Here is a 19,430-nt window from a genome sequence, read left to right as displayed (position 1 = left end):
CAATGTTAAAAGAGCATCCAATCAGATTCCCTGACAGATAGGGAGCTGGCTTTGTTCTAAGGTTCTTTTTTCTTCTCCCACTTCTACCCACCCTGACCCAAGCTAACCTCTGTCAGGTGCTTCTTCTCCCTCTCCGTCTCTGGGAATCTCTGCCTTGTCCTGTCGCCAGTGTCTGGCTGCTCCCTGCTGAGGGAAGCTCCATAATTAGGACACTGGTATTCAGGAACCGGAAATGGTAAGCGTGGTAAGCGCACAGCGTCTGGACCTGGGCTCAGTTTTGGCGCACAGCACCTTCCTGCCTGACCCCTCCGGACTGTCCTGTCCTGCCCGGCACCTGCCAGGGCTGATGGCTTTTCGAGCATCTGGGCCGGGGCAGCCGAGAAAGGCGCGCTGCGTAAAGTGCAGTCGTCCCAGCATCTAGGCCAGTGCGTTCCTGGACTCGCGCTGTGTTTTCTGCCCTGGGTTCTGAGTGCGCGTCTGGGTTTGTGTGTCTGTCTCCGTGTCTTTATGGTTTTTGAACCCGACTCTCTTAAATCCAGGTGCACGATCGCCGGCCAGTACTGTGGCTTTTCTGTCGCGGACTTGTCTTTAGTTTCTCACTTAAGGAAATGCTTGTTCAGGAGCAGACAGTGGCCGATTGAATCTTTAGCCCCTCCTCTTACTCACCATACCTGGGGAGGTGGGCTGGACTTAGGCCTGTGACCGGACTCTGTTTTATCTCTACTGTCACGTCATCGCTGTTTAATTTAATTTTTTTTATTTTAAAATGGTATTTTTATTTTACATGTATGTTTGTTTGCCCACCACATGAGTACCAAGTAGCTTTGGAGACCAGAAGAGGACATCAGCTCCACTGGACTACAGTTACAGACGTTGTGAGCCACCATGTGGATGCTGTGAACTGAACCTGGTCCCCTGCACCAGCAGACAGTAATTTTAGTTGTTGAGTTCCAACCCTGTTCAATTATTTTTTTTTCTTTTTTCTTTTTTTCGGAGCTGGGGACCGAACCCAGGGCCTTGCGCTTGCTAGGCAAGCGCTCTACCACTGAGCTAAATCCCCAACCCCACAATTATTTTTATGAAATGACCAATATATTACATGATAAAATAGCCGTACTGATCTTATACTCTCCTGCTTTAAAAATTATACACGTATATGATGTACTTCCACATACCCAGTTGTCTCTTCACAACAAACCTCTCTACTACGTGTGTGTGTGTGTGTGTGTGTGTGTGTGTGTGTGTGTCCCACTACATTTTCTAGGATATTTTTGCATAGGGAGGGCTTATTTACTGGAGCAAAGGCACCTTCCCACTGACCACACCAATGAAAATATGATATCCTCTCCAGTGTCTATTGAGTACCTAGGGAAGTGGGGCCTTGTGTGCCCTTCTCCATCCACGACTGAATGTCGGTGGGCCTTGTCTTGTGAAGTAGACACTGCAGGGGTGACTTCCTGGGTGCAGTAGCTGGGTCATTCCCAACAGTGTTTCCCAGGACTCCTCCCCAGAGGCCGACTCTTACACTTTCCATGGCCGCTCAGTGTGGTCCCTGAACCTTGGAGAGGGTGAGAATAGACGCCCATGTATGGCTGAACTGTCAGCGGTCACTTATTCTTGTCATTCTGCCCAGTCACAAGTCTCTGTATTAACCGTTCCCTACTATAAGCAAGCTTCTCTGACCAGGACTGAGGTTAGTGCTGCATCATTTAACAATCTTTACAACAGAGTGCTAGGGTTTCCCTCTAGTCACACTCGTTTCCTTCCACACATTTGTACAAATCATAGTGTCAGGAGATTGAGCTAGCTCCTGGATCCATAGTCAAAGCACAGGGAACAAGGAATATTTGACGTTTAGCTCTCTCTCTCCATTTCTTAACACTCAGGACTCAGCCCTTGAGACCGTAGCATCCACAGTGGATGGGTCCTTTCACCTCAGTTAAACTACTTTTTAAAACATGCTAACTCATGCCCACATAAGCTGGACAATTTGTCGTTGAGGTTCCCTTCTGTGATTCCACATCCTGTCAAGCCTTCAGGGAAAACCACACAGAGGATAGTGAAGCCACATCAAGAGAATTTAGGCTCCCAACGCCGAGTACCTGTGGCTTAAAAGAAATGCGTCATTGCAGGGTTCCGTGTCATTTGAAGATGTTGCTGTGGACTTCACCTGGGATGAATGGCAGCATCTGGATGTGGCACAGAGGAGACTCTACAGGGACGTGATGCTGGAGAACTACAGCAGCCTCCTGTTCTTGGGTAAGGCTGGCTGTAACCCTCAGTACCAACTGCATTTTTAGATGGTAATTTTAGGAATTATTGTTGGCTTTGTGGGGGGACAGAGTATTCAAGACTGCCTGTGCTACAGAGTGAGTATCTGAGCAGCTGGGTCTACAGAAAGAAACCCTGTGTTGGGAGGCTGGGCTTACTCATTACTCCCATATGCATCTCAGTAAGAATTCCCTGTCTTCTGCCCATTCCTCTCCCCTGGATGTTTTTAGTATTCTAAGTATTGCTGGTTTCTTGTTGTTGTTTTGTTTTTGCTCTTTACTTTTCTCACTACTGCAGCACAGTAAACGTCACTTGCAAATAAGATACGCACTGTCCAGGGTTTCTTTGTTTGTTTGTTTTATTTTGTTTGTTTGGGGTATGTGTTTTGTTTGTTTTTGTTGTTGGAAGTGGGATGTTTTGTGACATATAGATTATGACATTTAGATTATGTTTTTCATTTTCCGAGGCAGACATAAGGAAACTTCTGTTCACAACTATGAAGTGAGTAGATAAACCAAAAGAAAGGTCCATCAATTCCATCGTAGACAATAAGTGAATTTACTGGGATCCTTGGAGAACAAGGGCATTCAGACAATCGTAGCACTAAGAGGTCGACCCCTACTCAGGTTACACCTGTCACATAGTTGTCTGAAAGCCGGTCCTGAATGGAAGGTTGGTCGTGTTTGTGACAGCCCTGTGTGGAAATTTCCAGAGACCCATGATATATCATCATCCCAGAGCTAGGCATGCACTAGTGTTCCAGTGTTGCCATGACTGTGGATAGGAGTCTCCTGCTGGTCACCACTGCTACTGGACTTTAAGCTCAGAGCAAATCACAGCACTGTAGCTTCCTATAACCCACTCCCATGTGTGCACATCACCGTGAGACCTCATTCACTTCAGTGAGTAGTGCTAGTCTCTGTGGCATAGTAAATATGTTATCTACTAACGTCACCACAGGCTGGTGCCCAAGAATTGAGCATCTCGCCTTTGGAGGACATTTTAGATCCAGAGAATAGCACTGAACATGCAGGCTTTTTTTTTTTTTTTTTTTTTTTTTTTTTTTTTTTTTTTTTTGGAGCTGGGGACCGAACAGGGCCTTGTGCTTCCTAGGCAAACGCCCTACCACTGAGCTAAATCCCCAACCCCTACATGCAGGCTTTTATACTTAGGTTATCTAATTGTTATATTGTGCGTGCGCGTGTGTCTTTATGCCAGTGCCTTGGTGTTTTTGTTTCTATGATTGTGTTGCTATTACAGGGACTTCTGGGTTGTTCCTTGGGGTTGCTCTGACACTGGCAATATTGTTCCTTGAATGTGTTAGTTGTAATCTTGGGTTGTTTTTCTATTTCTGAAGAATATCGTTGGTATTAAAATTAGGATTATATTGAAATGGGAAGTCACTATTTAAAGTGTTGCTACTTAAAGTATTTTTCTATAACCCCTAGTGGAATGTGATTCATGTTTAATCCCCTGGGGAAGTGGGGTTCTGAAACAAGGTTTTACTATTGGGCGTAATCACTATCATATGAAAGTCTAATCCTGTGTCTAGTTTATCTCAGCTTGTATACTACATAACTGAAGTTGGCCTTTAAATATATTTTTAAAATATTTATTTTATGCGTGTGTGTCTGAGTGTGTATCTGTGTGTCCAGGAGCCTGTGGGGCAAGGGTCAGAAAGGGGCATCAGATATGGAACTGGAGTTACAGATGGTTGTGAGCTGTCCTATGGGTAGGGCAAACTGAATTCCGGTTCTCTGCAGGAGCACTTAGTGCTGTCTACCACTGAGCCATCTACTCTGCCCCTCCCATTTAAGTTTGTTTGTTGAGACAAGGATTCTCTGTGTAGCCCTGGGTATCCTGGGACTCTAGAGAGCAGACTGGGTAGACTTCAGATCCACCTACCTCTGCCTCGTGTTGGGTCATGTAGTGTTATTTATATGTGTGCCTTCAGGGCTGACTGTTTGGGACTAGACAATGAATGTAAGTATCTTGACCCCTTTGTTTGTATAAAACAGAGTTGTGGGGCCGGTGAGCTGGCTCAGTATGTACAGGTGCTTGCTGCCAAGCCTGACCACCCAGGTTCAATCCCCAGGACCACCGTGTGGAATGAGCGAAGTACCTGCTAGTAGTTCTCCATCTTCCACATGTATGACATGGCATATTCATGCTCAGACATACACACACACACACACACACACACACACACACACACACACACACACACACACACAGAGAGAGAGAGAGAGAGAGGGAGAGAGAGAGAGAGAGAGATAAATACATGTAGTAAACAAAATTTAAAAGTGGACTTGTTGAACCTAAATCGTTGTTGTTCTCACTAAGGATTCAAGTTGATTCCCAGCACACACGTGGCGGTTTACAGTCTTCTGTAACTCCAATGCCACCCCCAGAAGTCATCAGCCGTGAAGAGCTACACATCAAAATCCTTATCACAACTTTTAAAGGCTCTTTTCAATGGCTTCCTGCCAAGACTTTTTATTTATGGGAGGTTGGGGGTGGAGGGGTAGTTTTTCCACTGTAGCCTTCAATGTCTGTTTGGAGTCTAAGGTTTTCTTTCTCTTTACAGCCTGATTTATAGGTAAGCTCAACTTTACGTTCCTCTTTTTGCTTTAGGTGTTTTTGTTTCCTTACCTTATATATACCAGGTATATATGTCTGTAGACCTTATTACTAAAGTGCGAGATTGGTGAAAGTCCACATCCTGCTGTGTTCCTAGAGGACATCATCTCAGGCTTGCTGTACTCCCCAGGCTGTGGGCTGTGGCCTTGGTGTGTGTAGACAGCCATGTTATAGTTTGCTGAGATTTGTCTCTGAACAGAACAGTGCCTTTAATGCATCCATTGTATGCACATGGCTATTACTGTTGTGTTGGTTGTGGGTTTTGAGACAGGGTCTCCCTATGCAAACCTAACTAGCTTGGAACTCAGAAATGGACTTGCCCCAACTCCTCTGCAATTAAAGGCAGGCGCCACTGATGTAGAAATGTGGCTGTTCATTATATAGTGCATGGATGTTTCCCGTTTCCATATGGTGAGTGCTGCAGTCCTAGTATGAATGGCACATGACCATAGCTTCTAGCTGCTTTATGAGCTGGTTGATTTTCTATTTTGTTGAGAATTTTTGTGCCTGTGTTGACTGGGGTTTTTGTACCTGCAGTTGGTTGCTGTGTCCATGTGAAGCTTTGAAGTCATTGTGATGCTGGGGAGTGTGGTGACAGCTAAGCACACAGCTAAGGGGTGTTCTTCTATGTGCAGCAATAGGCTGACTCCCTCTCCTCTTCGTCCTCCTCCTGCACCTTAGCCCTCCCCTCCCCTCCCCCTCTCACTCCCCCTTCCTCCTCCTTTTTGATTTTTTGAGACAAGGGTTCTCTTTGGAGCCTTGGCTGTCCTGGAACACATTCTGAAAACCAGGCTGGCCTCAATCCAACTCAGAGATCTGTCTGTGTCTGCTTCTGCCTGAGAACTTGGATTTAAGGCCTGTGCCACTACATCCCAGTTTAAGCTTTCCTCTAGAGTGTTGAAATTCTCTTAGTTGTGCCTGTTTGACTATACTGTGACAGTCACTTGCTGGTGTGTGACACTGTGTCTGACTATACTGTGACAGTGACTTGCTGGTGTGTGACAACTGCGTCTGTTTGACTATAATGTGACAATCACTGCTGGTGTGTGACACTGTGTCTGACTGTACTGTGACAGTCACTTGCTGGTGTGTGACAACTGTGTCTGTTTGACTATAATGCGACTGTCACTTGCTAGTGTGTGACTCGTCTCTCCAGTTTGTTTTGTGTTTTGTTGCCTTGTCTTCTAGGAAACACAGGGAAGACGTTTTCTTTTCCATATGATACATGTATATTGAGTGATCCTTACCTTCTATTGATTTTTAAACTCTGCCTGGGTTATTTAGTTTATTTATTTTTGAAAAAGAATCTTGCTACATAGCCCTGGCTGGCCTGGAACTCATTACATAGACCAGGCTGACCTTTAACTCAAAGAGATCTGTCTGCCTCTTCTTTCCAGGTGCTTGGATTAAGTACGTGTTCCACCATACCTAGTAATTTATTTTCTTTAAAACCTTTTTAAAGTTTATTTTTATTTATACCATGTGCATTCATTTTGAACAGACAGAAAAGAGGGTGTCAGGTTTCCTGGAACTAGACTTACAGGCGCTGTGTGCCAACTGATATGGTTGCCGAGCAGAACCAAGGTCATCTGTGTGATTAGCAAATTTACTTAACCACTGAAGCATCTCTTCAGTCCATTGTAGAATTTGTATTAAATATTCTCTTATGTTTCCTATTCACTTGATTTCTTAAAATTTCTGGAAATCATGATGCTGCTTGAAGATGATACTCCAGTCAGTGAAGAATGTAAGTGTAAACCCTCTGAGGAATTTCACTGATAGAAGCACAGGTCCTGAATTTTGTCTTTCATCAGTGGACGGCACCCAACACCTTTGCAAAACTTGTTTATTCTTCACCACTTACAGGACGGTGCATGACCAAACCTGAGGTGATCTTCAAGTTGGAGCATGGATTTGGGCCACGGCCTGTGGTAGACTCCTCTGTCCGCAGCCTTCCAGGTCAGTGAGTGAATCCTGAGCAAAGGAGGGCAGCGAGAAGAGGACAGTTACCAGGGTGGTCATGTTGAAGGCTTCTTACCACCTTCCTGACCAGACCCTTCATTTTTGTAGTTTCTGGAAAGAATTAGCTGGATCAGCCCATCGCCTAGCTTTTGGTTGTTTCTGGTGTGTTTTCCTCACATGAAAACATGCAAGTTTTTAGCTGAATGATGCCCCATTGCTGACACAGACCATCAATGAGGCCAGCTGCCAAACAGCACCATGTGGTAAGGTGAGAACAGAGGACTCAGATTAGAGCTTAGTCACACGCCCAAAGCTGCCACACTTCATCGGCTCCTAATAGATAGTACTCTCAGAGAAGACAGATAAAAACGCCCCCCTTCTTTAATTTATGGTTAGTGTTTTTAATTCTTTTTTTTTTCTTTTTTCTTTTTTTCGGAGCTGGGGACCGAACCCAGGGCCTTGCGCTTGCTAGGCAAACGCTCTACCACTGAGCTAAATCCCCAACCCCTTTAATTCTTTTTTGATTCAGTTCTTCTGCTTTTTTTCTCCCTTCCTTTCAGGCTTATATAACTTTGTACTTTTTATTTTTCCACCAGATGCATTTCTTCTGAGGTTTTCTGTTCCTCTTTCATGGATTCCATTCCATTTTATTTTTGTTTTTATTTTCCTGTTACCTAACCCTCTTTTCTGCTTTCCTTATCTGTCCCCGTTTCATTTTTATTTTCTCTTATATATTTCTTCTTTTTTGGTTGGTTGGTCTTTCAAGACAGTGATTGTGTTGCTCTGACTGTCCTGGCACTGTCTGTAGACCAGGCTGGCACTGAACTGAGAGATCCTCCTGCCTCTGCACCCCACGTGCTGGGACTAAAGGCGTGCCCCAGGAGGCTCAGCTGTCCATACGGCTCCTAAACATTACCTGCAAGCAACGGGTTATACAATCGATAGAGCGAGTCTGCAGCTTTTCCTCCCTCCCTTTATGGTTAAGAATAAGTTCTATGTCTCACATGTGCCAGCCAAGCTCCGTAGTCCTGAGATAGTTCTCCCAGCAGCGTCTCATGCAGCCCATGACGACCTCAACTTTACTATCTTGGGGAGGATCTCTTGAATTTCTGAAATGGGTACCACCATGGGTCCTTTATGTGGTGCTGGGGATTGAAACCAGGGCTGTATGTGTGCTGTGCAAACGTGCTACCAGCTGAACTTCATCCTTAGATTTCAGCATCTTTTCTACATACGAATAATGGACACGGCGAGAAGAAACCGAAGAAAACTGTAATTTAAAATTGCCTCCAGGGGTTGGGGATTTAGCTCAGTGGTAGGCGCTTACCTAGGCGCAAAGGCCCTGGGTTCGGTCCCCAACTCGAAAAAAGAACAAAAAAAAAAAAAAAATTGCCTCCAAATAACCCTAAGCCACCTAGGAGTACAACAGAAAATGAATGCCTGTGTTTTAAATTTAAATTTTCTAAGCAGCAGTACCCAGAATGGACACGCATCATATAGATAAAAAAATACATTTGCCAGTATAGGAGTACTATTTTATGAATATATGAAAAAAGAACCCATACACATAGTTGGTGATAATAGAGAATTACCCACCTACTGTGGGGTTTTCAGACGTGAGACATAGAACAGCCCTATGAGGCAAGCATGCCATCCTGCATACATACATGATGAAGTCATGGGTGCAGTGGCCAACCTTCAAGTCCCATGTTCACAATACAAAGGTATGATGTCATTCTCAGCACTCATCATTGGTCCCATTAAAAAAGATGATGATAATTTCAGATGCATTCCCTAACTGAAAAGAATCAGATTGTGCTGGCCGTGGTGTCATACATGCAACGCGAAATAAATGAAATTTATTGTATTCTCCAAAAGAACTGAAAATGTGTACTGTTATCACAAGGCAGTATTATTTTATGCTTTCCATAAGGATGAGAAGACACACTTTCGTATTTGAGTTACATGAAACAGATTTCAGAATTATTCATGGACAGTGGTATTTTTTAATATCATTTTAGGTATTCATAAAATGCCTGCCCAGGATGCGAATGACCAGGAAAATCACAAAGGACATTTGTGGCAAGTTGAAATTGCCAACACCCAGACGCCGAATGACAAAAGTGTTAAAGTAAGTAAAATATTTAACATGAGCTCTTATCGTATTTCAGATCTGAGCATGTATGTTGGAAATTACTTAGCAATGTTTCAAGAACCTAACCCAGAGCAAGGAGATGGCTCAGGTGTGATGGGACCTGTGCTCCTTACGGTGGCTAATGAGGGAAGCCCTGAAGCTTGTTCTCTGAGCTTCGCGTGTGTGCCCTGTGTGAGTATGGATACACACAAACAGAAATGTCATTTGAAAGATAAAAGACAGTAACTCGGGCATGGGAAGATGGCTAACTCGGTGAGATGCTTGTTGTAGAGAAGCATGAGGTCTTCAGTTTGGGTCCTCATCCCCCGTGTCTAAAGCTGGTTTGGACACCATGTGTCTTTAACCAGTGCCATGAAAATAGGAGAGCTTAGGTTCACTGGGGTTTGCTGTCAGGTCCAGTGAGAGACCTGATCTCAAAAACTAGGGTGACTAGTGACTTACGAAGACATTGGCCATCAGCCTCCAGGGACCTCACACATGCACACACAGACACACATGTGCACAGAGATACATTTAAACTCATGCATGCACAAATGTACCCTCACACACAGTCAGAAAGGAACCCGTAGCTTAGTGTCGTTCTCTATTGTGTAGCTGTTAAGAGGCAGCGGTAGAAGAATGGGATAAGGTTAATGATAGTGGAAAATTATTCTGACACCATGATCAAACTGATTTGCCAAAACCTCAGTCAAAGTTCACAGTGACATTTTCAATATTTTTGTATATTGTTTTACATAAAGGCAATTAATATTATTTGTAAATATATTTCCACATTAAAGAGATCTCCGGTAAACTGAGTAAATATGTGAAATCCTTATATATTCTAAACCAAAATCAGAAAGCACATTCTAGGAAAAAGCCCTGTTGCTCTATGAAATATAACTGAGTCCTCTCGTTCAAGGCAGACCTGAAGGTGGCCCGGAAACTCCAACCCGGGACAGCATCCGATGAAGATAAAGGATGTGTGAGGGCATTGATCCAGCAGCCTCAGCACATGAGGGGTCGGAGGAGTCACACACATAAGAAAAGCGGTCGTCATAAGTCACCTCTCAGTCACTGTCAGAGGCCTCTCAATGAGGAGACGCTGTGTACACACAGACAGCACAGGAAGTCACAGGTGAGGGGACAGAGAAGTCACAGAGGGGAGAAGCCATATGAAAACTCAGGATGTGGGAAAGCCTCCCACACCAAGTGTCAGCATCAGAGCACTCCCAGAGATGAGAAGCCCTACAAATGTCTCGAATGTGGGAAATATTTCTACTACAAGTCACAAATCATTGAGCATCAAAGAAGTCACACAGGTGAGAAGCCTTATGAGTGTACGGAATGTGGAAAATCTTTCAGCTATAAATCACACCTCACTGTCCATCACAGAAGTCATACGGGTGAGAAGCGTCATGAATGTACAGAATGTAGAAAAGATTTTTACTATAAGTCCCAACTCACACAGCACCAAAAAAGCCATACGGGGGAGAAGCGCTATGAATGTACGCAGTGCCCTGAAGCTTTCTACTTTAAGAAACAACTTACCCATCATCAGAAAACTCATAGTCCTGAAAAGCGCTTTAAATGTAGACAGTGTGGTAAAGCTTTCAACTGGAGGTCCAACCTGGCTGTGCATCAGAAAATCCACAGTGGGGAGAAGCCCTTTGAATGTAAACAATGTGGTAAAGCCTTTTACTGCAAGTCCCACCTCACCGTGCACCAGAGAACTCATGTAAATAAAAAGCTTTATCCGTGCTCACAGTGCAGGAAGGCATTCTACTCTCAGGCACAGCTTGCTCTACATCAGAGAATTCACACTGATGAGAAGCCCTATGAGTGTAAGCAGTGTGGCAAAACATTCTACAGCAAGCCTGGGCTCACTGCACATCAGAAAACTCATACGGGCGAGAAGCCCTACGCATGTAAAGAGTGTGGGAAGGCGTTCTATAACAAGTACCTGCTCATTGAGCATCATAGAGTCCATACGGGCGAGAAGCCCTATCAATGTACAGAATGCAGGAAAGCATTTTTCTCCAAGAAACATCTTTCTCTCCATCAGAAAACTCATGCAAGTGAGAAGTCATTTCGTTGTGCAGAGTGTGGGAAAGCTTTCTCCTGGATGTCACACCTCACTCAGCATCAGAGAATTCATACGGGTGAGAAGCCTTATGCATGTGAACAGTGTAGGAAGACTTACTACTTTAAGAGACAGCTCACTCGACATCAAAGAACTCATACACACGAGGAGTCATGAGGTATAAATAATACTGGCGAACGCAACCTCTCTGTATGAAAGAAATAAGAGAGAAGCCCTGTGGTGAGTGTAGCAGATACAGACATTTTTCTCCCTCATGCATCCCTTACTCCAAATCAGATGAGAAAGCCTAAGAGAGTAAAGAATGTATGAACTCCTGCTGAAGTGTATCATCAGGAATGATTAATGTAAAACCTGTGGACATTTTCTAGTGTAAGTCAGGTTACTCAACCAATGAACCTATACTGGGGTCTATCTGCAAACACTGTTGGAAGGCATGTTCCTCATACTGTGTGTAAGAGAGTTCATGCATGGGGCTGTCTCCTATGGAGTTAAAAACTATACCATAGCTTTCTCATTCTTCCCATTACTTCAGTGTATTGTAGGTGAGTAACACAGAACGTAAAGAACAGAGGAAGGCGTTCGAACATTAAACCCCATCAGTTCACACCCGAAAGCTTTTACAGGTGCAGGCCCAGTGACATTAGTGAAAATAGACACATTTTGAGATAGAAATTGGACATTTAGGAACTTGTTATGTGATATGTCACATAGAGCAAAAAGCAAAGCGAGATGAATTATTTCATGCTTTCAATTCTAGGTCCTGGTACTGCAGGTTTACTGGGACTTAGCGATTGAAGATTGAACTTAGCAACATAGGCAGGTTCCATTTGATATAAAGTAGAAAAGCCTTGTTGAAGTGCCCATGTCAAATTATGACATTGCAGCCCCTGTGTTGAAAACCCATATAAATTCCCAGATATGAAGAGTATAAAGAGTACCAATACTTTTGAAGTGAACTTGAAATTTACCTGGAATCATTAAACCAATACACAGGATTAAACATAAGATTCCAGTATGAAGACATTCTTGAACTTAGCAACATAGGCAGCTTCTATTTGATATAAAGCAGAAAAGACTTCTTGACGTTCTCCCCTGTCAGACATTGTGACCAATGTGTTTAAAACCCTCGGAATCTAAAGAGTGCCAAAACTTGAAATTTATCTGGCAATAGAAACCCAACACAGAAGATTAAACAGAAGATTCCAGTAACATTCTTGAAATGAAAACATTCTTGCCTCCGTAGTCCAGGTAGCTCTTTTTACAAGGATTCACCAACTATTTATAGTATAGGTACTCTAGAAATGGCACTTAGCCATGCTTCCCACATTACCAGCCCTCAGAAAGCTCATGAACACAAGAGCACATTTGAAGCTCACACATTAACTTGTCTTAAATGCGGCTCAGTGGCCGTGTGCTCATCAGTCCTGTGCTGTGTGTCTGCACACAGAACTTTTCACGTGTCATCTTGATTTAGGATATTTTTGTTCATGTTCATTTGTAAATCAGTTCAAACTGTACACAAGATTGAATGCCTCCTCAGGCATGAGAATTTTAAATATGTTTACATTTTTATACTTGTTAACCTTTGAGACAAGCACTTGATGTGTAGCCTATGTGTCCTCTGGCTTCTGCATCCTCACTGGTACACACACACACACACACACACACACACACACACACACACACACACGTACAGAACATTCACACCCAATAGAAGTACAAGACATTCTTTATACATTAAGACATTGTACATCATAACATCAGCGTATGTGATTTTCATCTTAATTTTCAAGTAGAATCGTATTTAAATGTGCTATTGGAGATTAAAATGTTAAACTGTACCCAAATAGTGATATTCCTTACCAATATATACTTGGCAATTTTTTTTTCAGATTTTTATTCTTTATAACACATTGGATGGAACCCACAGACTCATGCGTGCTAGGCAAATGCTCTACCATAGCATTTTAGGCAAGGTTTTGATGAATTTGCTGTCATTACCAGAGCTTCATAGTTGAAATTAATTGACTAAAGGCCACATATACTATTAAGTTGATGTGCTTTATAGATAGTAGACTTCATTTACTTGAGTGTCTTCATCATAACCACAAAGAATATGTGAAGTTTGCCTAAAAATATAGCAGTTGAAGTTTAGAGTACACCTCGTAACATGGCACCTGCCTTTGCGAGTGTACTTTATAATTGTAATCCCCAGCACACACAAATAATATAGAAAAACATAAAGTCAGAAAGAATAATCCAAAGAGAAGGTACCAGCTTTATTCAGAACCATGCCCTTAACCATCTGAACTGCACCATCAGAAGTCTAAAATATTTCTCCAAATAGTGCCACAATTTTAAGATCAAACACTCAGTACATAAACGTGGTAGAAATTCCATGTGCACATAGTGATTGTGTTTCCAAATAGGTTAATCAATTATTTAAGGAAGCGTGGGAGACTATTAATAAGGCAAATGCAATTAAAACTAATAAACAAGATATCCAAAGCCTTTAGGAATAAGGAGCACATTTTAATCAGAATAAAATATGCACAGTAAATAACATCATAAACATGAGAGGGCTCCCCTTCTCATAGGAGAAAGGGGAGAGTGAGGCTGATATGATGTAAAGTAAATGAATAAATTAATTTAAAAGTGAAATGCTAATGGGATTCTTATATTTAGTGTGTGTGTGTGTGTGTGTGTGTGTGTGTGTGTGTGTGTGCATGCATGCTCCACAATGTACATGTGTAGGTTGGAGGGCAGCTTCCTTAGCACCTGCAAATGTAACCCTTTAGGAATAAGCATTTTTGCAGATGTAATTAAGCTAAGGACCAGGATATGAATAATGTTATCATGGGTTCTCCATATGAGCCCTAAAATCAAACTTTACTGTCCTAATTAGGAAACAAAGGAGAAGATGTGTGTGGTGACACCTGTGCCCTTAGCTACTCTGTTGGGTAAGGCAGTAGGTTCACAATTTGAAAGCCAGTGTGGGCTGTAGAGTAAGTTCAAGGCCAACATGAATGAGATACTATTTCTCTCTCCCTTTCCCTCTCACCCCCCCCCCACACGTGTAAAAGAATGTATGAAAAGCTGGGAAAAGTTGAATCCTGTAATATAAGCAATCAGAGATAGGGACAGGAAGAAGAATGTAAGGTCGTCCCCCAGCTATATAGTTAGTTCCATGCCAACAAAATCTATCTACATAAGATGAAAAACAAGGCTTTCTTTATAGGTAGCCATTCCCAACTAAAGTATGGCTTAAAAACATGAACACTTGGCAGTAGTGTTCTAATAGGTCTCTCTAGGAATGGTGGGTATATAACTAAAGATGCCGACTCCCTTCCCACAGAATACGGGTTCTATCCAGTCAACCTTACTTGGATGGTAGACAACACTGCTACAGCCAACAACTTTACCTCAAAGTTTGCCTTTCCTGGTACCTGGTTTCCAGACCCGTGGACCTCTGTGACCACACAGGAAGGCTGGAATCCCTCACCCTAGCAACCAGTGTTTCAGTTTGCCTAAGGCAAGGCACCAACCAGGACAAAGGAATTGAGATAAACCGACCCATGCAGAGACCCAGAATCCCTTAATCTGTGTGTGTGTGTGTGTGTGTGTGTGTGTGTTGGACGTGCACACGCATGCCTCTTCAATTGTCATCAAGTTTTCCTACCTGTTACGGCCTGCTGTGTCTGAAATTCTTCCTGTGTTTTAATTCTTTAAGTGGCAGAGAAAATGAACAGGATCAAGGCCCATAGAGGGTCACCAAAGTACATTCGTTCCTCAGCGACTTCGAGAGCCCTAGGCCCCAGGCCTCAGATAGGACAAGAAAGAAAAACCCATGATGTCCAGACCCAAAATGACTATGGATTATAGCTTTAGCTTTATTTGGTATTCGTGTTGTGACTCTCTGGTGGTTGGCTAGATTGTGTAGAATACTGCTCTCCTCCTCAGCTCCCTCTCACCCCCTGAGGGGGTGTGGAAGTCCCTGTGAATCAGAAACCTTTTTCTTGAACTGAAGGCTCTTCATCTTCAAGATCCCAGCCATGATATTTATACTGACAAATTGGCTTTTCAGAGCTGAAGGCATGCTCTTCCACAATTTAGGGCCTTGAAGGAGCACTGTGGGGTGCTCTCCTCTGGACCTCGGGATTAGGAACAGAATACATACCAGCATTAAGTTCCACACACAAACCAATCACAAAAAAAGCAAAACTTTTTTTGTGATAAGGTAGCTGAATCTGAATCCAGAAACAGCAACAAATAGCTTTGCAAGTGTTAATTTTAAGGGGGAGGGGCGGCCTGTGTTAGAATGAGCTAGGACACGTTGCCAAGTTATGATTGGGTATTTTCATGAGGTTAGTCAAAATGGGAAATTTTGATAACTGCATTTTGACGTTTTGACAGTTGAACCTTTAAGCCTCAGGAATGAGTCAGGGGCCAATTAAGGGAATAGACCTTGGGGTCTAGTTTTAGGAATGCAATCTAACGGTTTAGAAAGGGAGAGGGAAGGGGAAAAGGCGAGACCCGCTTTTGCCATGTTTGCTGTGCTCCAGCCTACTACAAGCCCTTGAGGCCTTACGGTATGGTCTACAGTGCAATACTGTAACTGTCCTCTAAAGCTGACCTGTAAGGTAGTTCATTTCTGGTCCTGCCCACTGGTATTTTACTTTCCTGAGACAGGGTCCTACTTTTCCTGGAACCCGCTACATAAACCAGGCTGGCCTCAAACTCCCAGAGATCCTCTGCCTCTACTTCCCTGGTGCTGGGAGTAAAGGTTTGCATTCCTAGTGTGTCTCAGTTTGTGCTTCGTTGCTGTGAAGCGACACTGTGACTAAAACAACTCTTAGAAAGGGCATTTAATTGGACTGGCTTACAGGTTCAGAAGTTCAGTCCATTATCGTCACAGAGAGAAGCATGGCAGCATCCGGACAGACTTGGCGCTGGAAAAGGAGCTGAGAGTGCTCCGTCTTGATCTGAAGGCAGCCCGGAAGAGACTGCCATCTAGAGGCAGCCAGCAGGAGGGCCTCCTCTGCACTGGGTGGATCCAGAGCATAGGACCTCAAAGCCCACCCCACAGTGACGTACTTCCTCCAACAAGGCCACACCTAATAGCGCTACTTCCTACGGACCAAGCGTATTCAAACCACCACACGCGCCCTTCCCTGCTAGCCCCTTTTTCTAGTTGTTCTGCTTGTGAACCTTAGCCCACACGTTTATTAATATTTTTATAAACCTACTTTTCTCTTTATAGCAATAACCAAATAACAAGATTTTGGGTTTTGTTTATTTTATAGATGACAAAAAGCAGGCTTTACATTTTCCATTGCGGTAACTGCTCTTTTTTAATCCCGCCATTCTAAAGGTTCACAGAAGCTGGAAAACAAAACAAAACAAAACAAAACAAAACAAAACAAAACAAAAACTACCTAAGCCAGACATGGTACAAAGTAATCACGGACTTAAAGGACTTCAGTTACCCTAGTTTCAGATGTGTTGCCTTGGTGGGGTTGGAGGGTGACAAGTGGACTTGAGGGCCCAGGAGCAGATGGTCTCTAGAGGGTTGTACCTTCCAGGCCCTTGGCATCCGCTCCAGTGAACAGTGAACCCCGTGGGAGGTATGAGTCCCAGTCTCCGTACTCTGTCCAAAGCCCAACACCTTCAACCAACTCCACTCTCATACACGGCACAGCGCATTTGTAAAGTGTAGCATCCGCAGCAGCAGCAGCAGCAGCGTAGTGACTCCTGCCTGCCACTCCCTCTACGGATTAACTCTTCCTGTTCCCTCGGGTTCCATGTCATCCCCTGGATCAGTTTCAGGTCTCTGGAACCGAGAACGGCCCTCCCAAAGCAACCCTGCTGGTGAGGACCTGTGGTTTTCTCTGTCCTCAACCAAGTGGTGAGAAGGTGGGGGAGCTCTCCTTTCTTTCTGGGTTCTCCGTGGGCACCTCGGCGTTGACTTGAACTGAGTTTTCAAGTGGGCTGCCAGGTTTGCCTCCTTTTCTGTCCTAAGCCTGAGGAGGACCCTCCTGTCCCAGACACGGTGAACAGAAGGATGGTGTCCCCAGGCCCCTGATGGCCCGGCCCAATTAGCAGAAATGGTGCCTGATAAGGCCATGGTCCCCAGTCTTTAATTCAGTCAACGTATCAATGTGTTGAGTGTTCTGTGGTGTCCAAGAAAGCAACCAGCTTTACCCTAAGAAGTTGCATTTAGTGAGGACAGGGGATGACGGCAAAGGAATGCTCCTTACTGGTATTAATAGCACTGGTATTAATACCCTGAATTATGAAATTAATTAATATTCATTGATAGTAAACTATACAGCGACTAAGAAGTCAAAATCAGTAAGCTGTTGCTCTCAGTACAAGGAGAATGGAAATCCATTGAAAAACTAGAGAGGGTTTAAGCTGTAAAACAAAGAGTGTTTTATTATTTTGTTTTCTGAGACAGGGTCTTGCTATGTAGTCCAGGCTGGTGTAGATCTCCCTGGGGACTCTCCTGCCTCACTCTCTATATTGCCAGGATATTATATCCATGGGCCACTTTGCTTGGCAAGAGACGAACATTATCATTAACAAAGGTAAATCTTCCCTTGCCCACTTTTCCCTGATTAGTAAGGCTATGATGATAGCCATTTCCCCCAAATATTTTATTATTTTTAATTATGTGCATGTGTCTATGCGTACACAAAGATGCACGCTGATTTTTTTTTTTTTTGCAACATGTAAAATAGAACAACACGTGCTTCACAGTGGCTGTCTCTGCCTTAGCTTCTTGAGTAGCTGGAATTACGGGCATGTCTTGCCAAAACCTTACAGGTACTATTTAAAATAGTGCAAAAGTGGTCTTATCTTCTAGCATAACCTAAATTATTTTATAGTCTAATTTTCTAACGTACACTAAATTTAGTCATAACAAATGCATGATTAGATTGCCACGGTGTTAATGTAACATATTCACCTGTAGTGATCATCATCTCAGAGGTTGACTGCCTCTGTCTGCTAACTCAGGCCTAGTCCTGGAAGTCTCCAGCTTCTGTACAGTCTAAGCTAGGCCTAGAATGTTTTCGGTCTCTGAGACTTCCTGCTGAATAAGCTCACCCTTTCTAGTTGAGTTCTGGCTGGTTGGTTCAACTCAGCCGTTCTTGCTCAAACACCTCTCCAAACTGACTGATTCCAAGTGGCTTCTTCCTTGGCCTCTGACTGAGTTGCTCTGCTTGGCCTCAAACTAACTCTAGCAACCTGTTCCGATCTTCTGACTCCTCCTCCTTCTCTGGCTCGTGCGGTGTCTAGCTTGTTCTCTCTTCAACCTGTCTCTGTAAAACTCTTCCAGTCAAACTGCCTTCTTCCTACTCTCTGCACTGCTCTTTCTTAAGTAGTTTCCCTTTCTTCTCTCTTGCTGTGAAAAGTTGGGCGCATCCTATTCTGTCAGATATTTCTCTGATGTGTCACTTTGTCTGCTACTCTATTAGACATCACTCTCCAACATGGGTGCTTCCTTCTACAAACCAACTTTACCTTTATTGTTTGGGATTGAAAGTGTGTCCCGAGGGACTGTCTGTATTCCAGCCAGAGGGATTAAAGGTCTGTGCTAAGGGCTGCGCCACACCACAACTGGAAACAGGATCTCCCCCCTGGTAAATAACACAATCTTGGGGGTCATTACAGTTTTTTTTACCCTTTGGGTTAGACTTCATGCATAGAATTTTAAATTGTTGGGTTAATTGTTGATATCATATCAATGTTCTGATTCCAAAACATTCTGTCATTCCATAGAGTAATTTAATACTTTTTTATTATTTTATTTATATTCCAGTCATTGCCCCCTCTCCCTCCCACAGTTCCTCATCCTACTCCTCCTGCTCCTTGTCTCTGAGAGGGTGCTCCCCCTCCACCCAGCCTCCCCCTTCCCTGGAGCCTCAAGTCTCTCAAGGACTAAGTGCATCTTCTCCCACTGAAGCCAGACCAGGGTGACCTCTCCATATATGTGCCAGGAGCCTCAGACTGGCCTGTGCACGCTCCCGGTTCAGTCTCTGGAAGCTAAATTTACTTTCCGTAGACATTTATCAAGTGCTTATTATATGGTAGGTGGAGTATGTTTGAGACGTTTGAAACCATGAGAAGTTTGAACGATTTTAGTTTAGGGTGTTTCCATAGCTCAGGCCAGCTCTGCTTCGGTCTCTGAAGTTCTGAGGTCACAGTCCCTTGTCACCAAGCTCAGCTTCATTTTCTTGGCGTGGGTTTGTTAGCAGCTGAAATAAAACAGCAGCGTTTTTTCTCTCCATCCCCGGCACACAAGCTGCAGGCAACTCT

The 19,430-nt window shown here is 43.6% G+C and overlaps 1 protein-coding gene across 1 annotated transcript; it reads left to right on the top strand.

Moving 5' to 3' along the window:
* Positions 1-232: 232 nt before the first annotated feature.
* On the top strand, positions 233-12,206 carry LOC116893356 (zinc finger protein 33B-like). The gene is made up of 5 exons (XM_032895161.1): positions 233-394; positions 2,133-2,259; positions 6,778-6,870; positions 8,895-9,004; positions 9,930-12,206. The coding sequence occupies exons 1-5, from the start codon at positions 233-235 to the stop codon at positions 11,265-11,267; spliced, it is 1,830 nt and encodes a 609-aa protein (XP_032751052.1). The 3' UTR covers positions 11,268-12,206.
* The last annotated feature ends 7,224 nt before the right edge of the window (positions 12,207-19,430 follow it).

The sequence above is a fragment of the Rattus rattus genome, chromosome 2 (genome assembly GCF_011064425.1).
Source record: "Rattus rattus isolate New Zealand chromosome 2, Rrattus_CSIRO_v1, whole genome shotgun sequence".
Classification (NCBI taxonomy): Eukaryota; Metazoa; Chordata; class Mammalia; order Rodentia; family Muridae; genus Rattus; species Rattus rattus.
The sequence above is the reverse complement of the archived record's forward strand: the minus strand, read 5'-3'. Positions and strand labels throughout refer to the sequence as shown.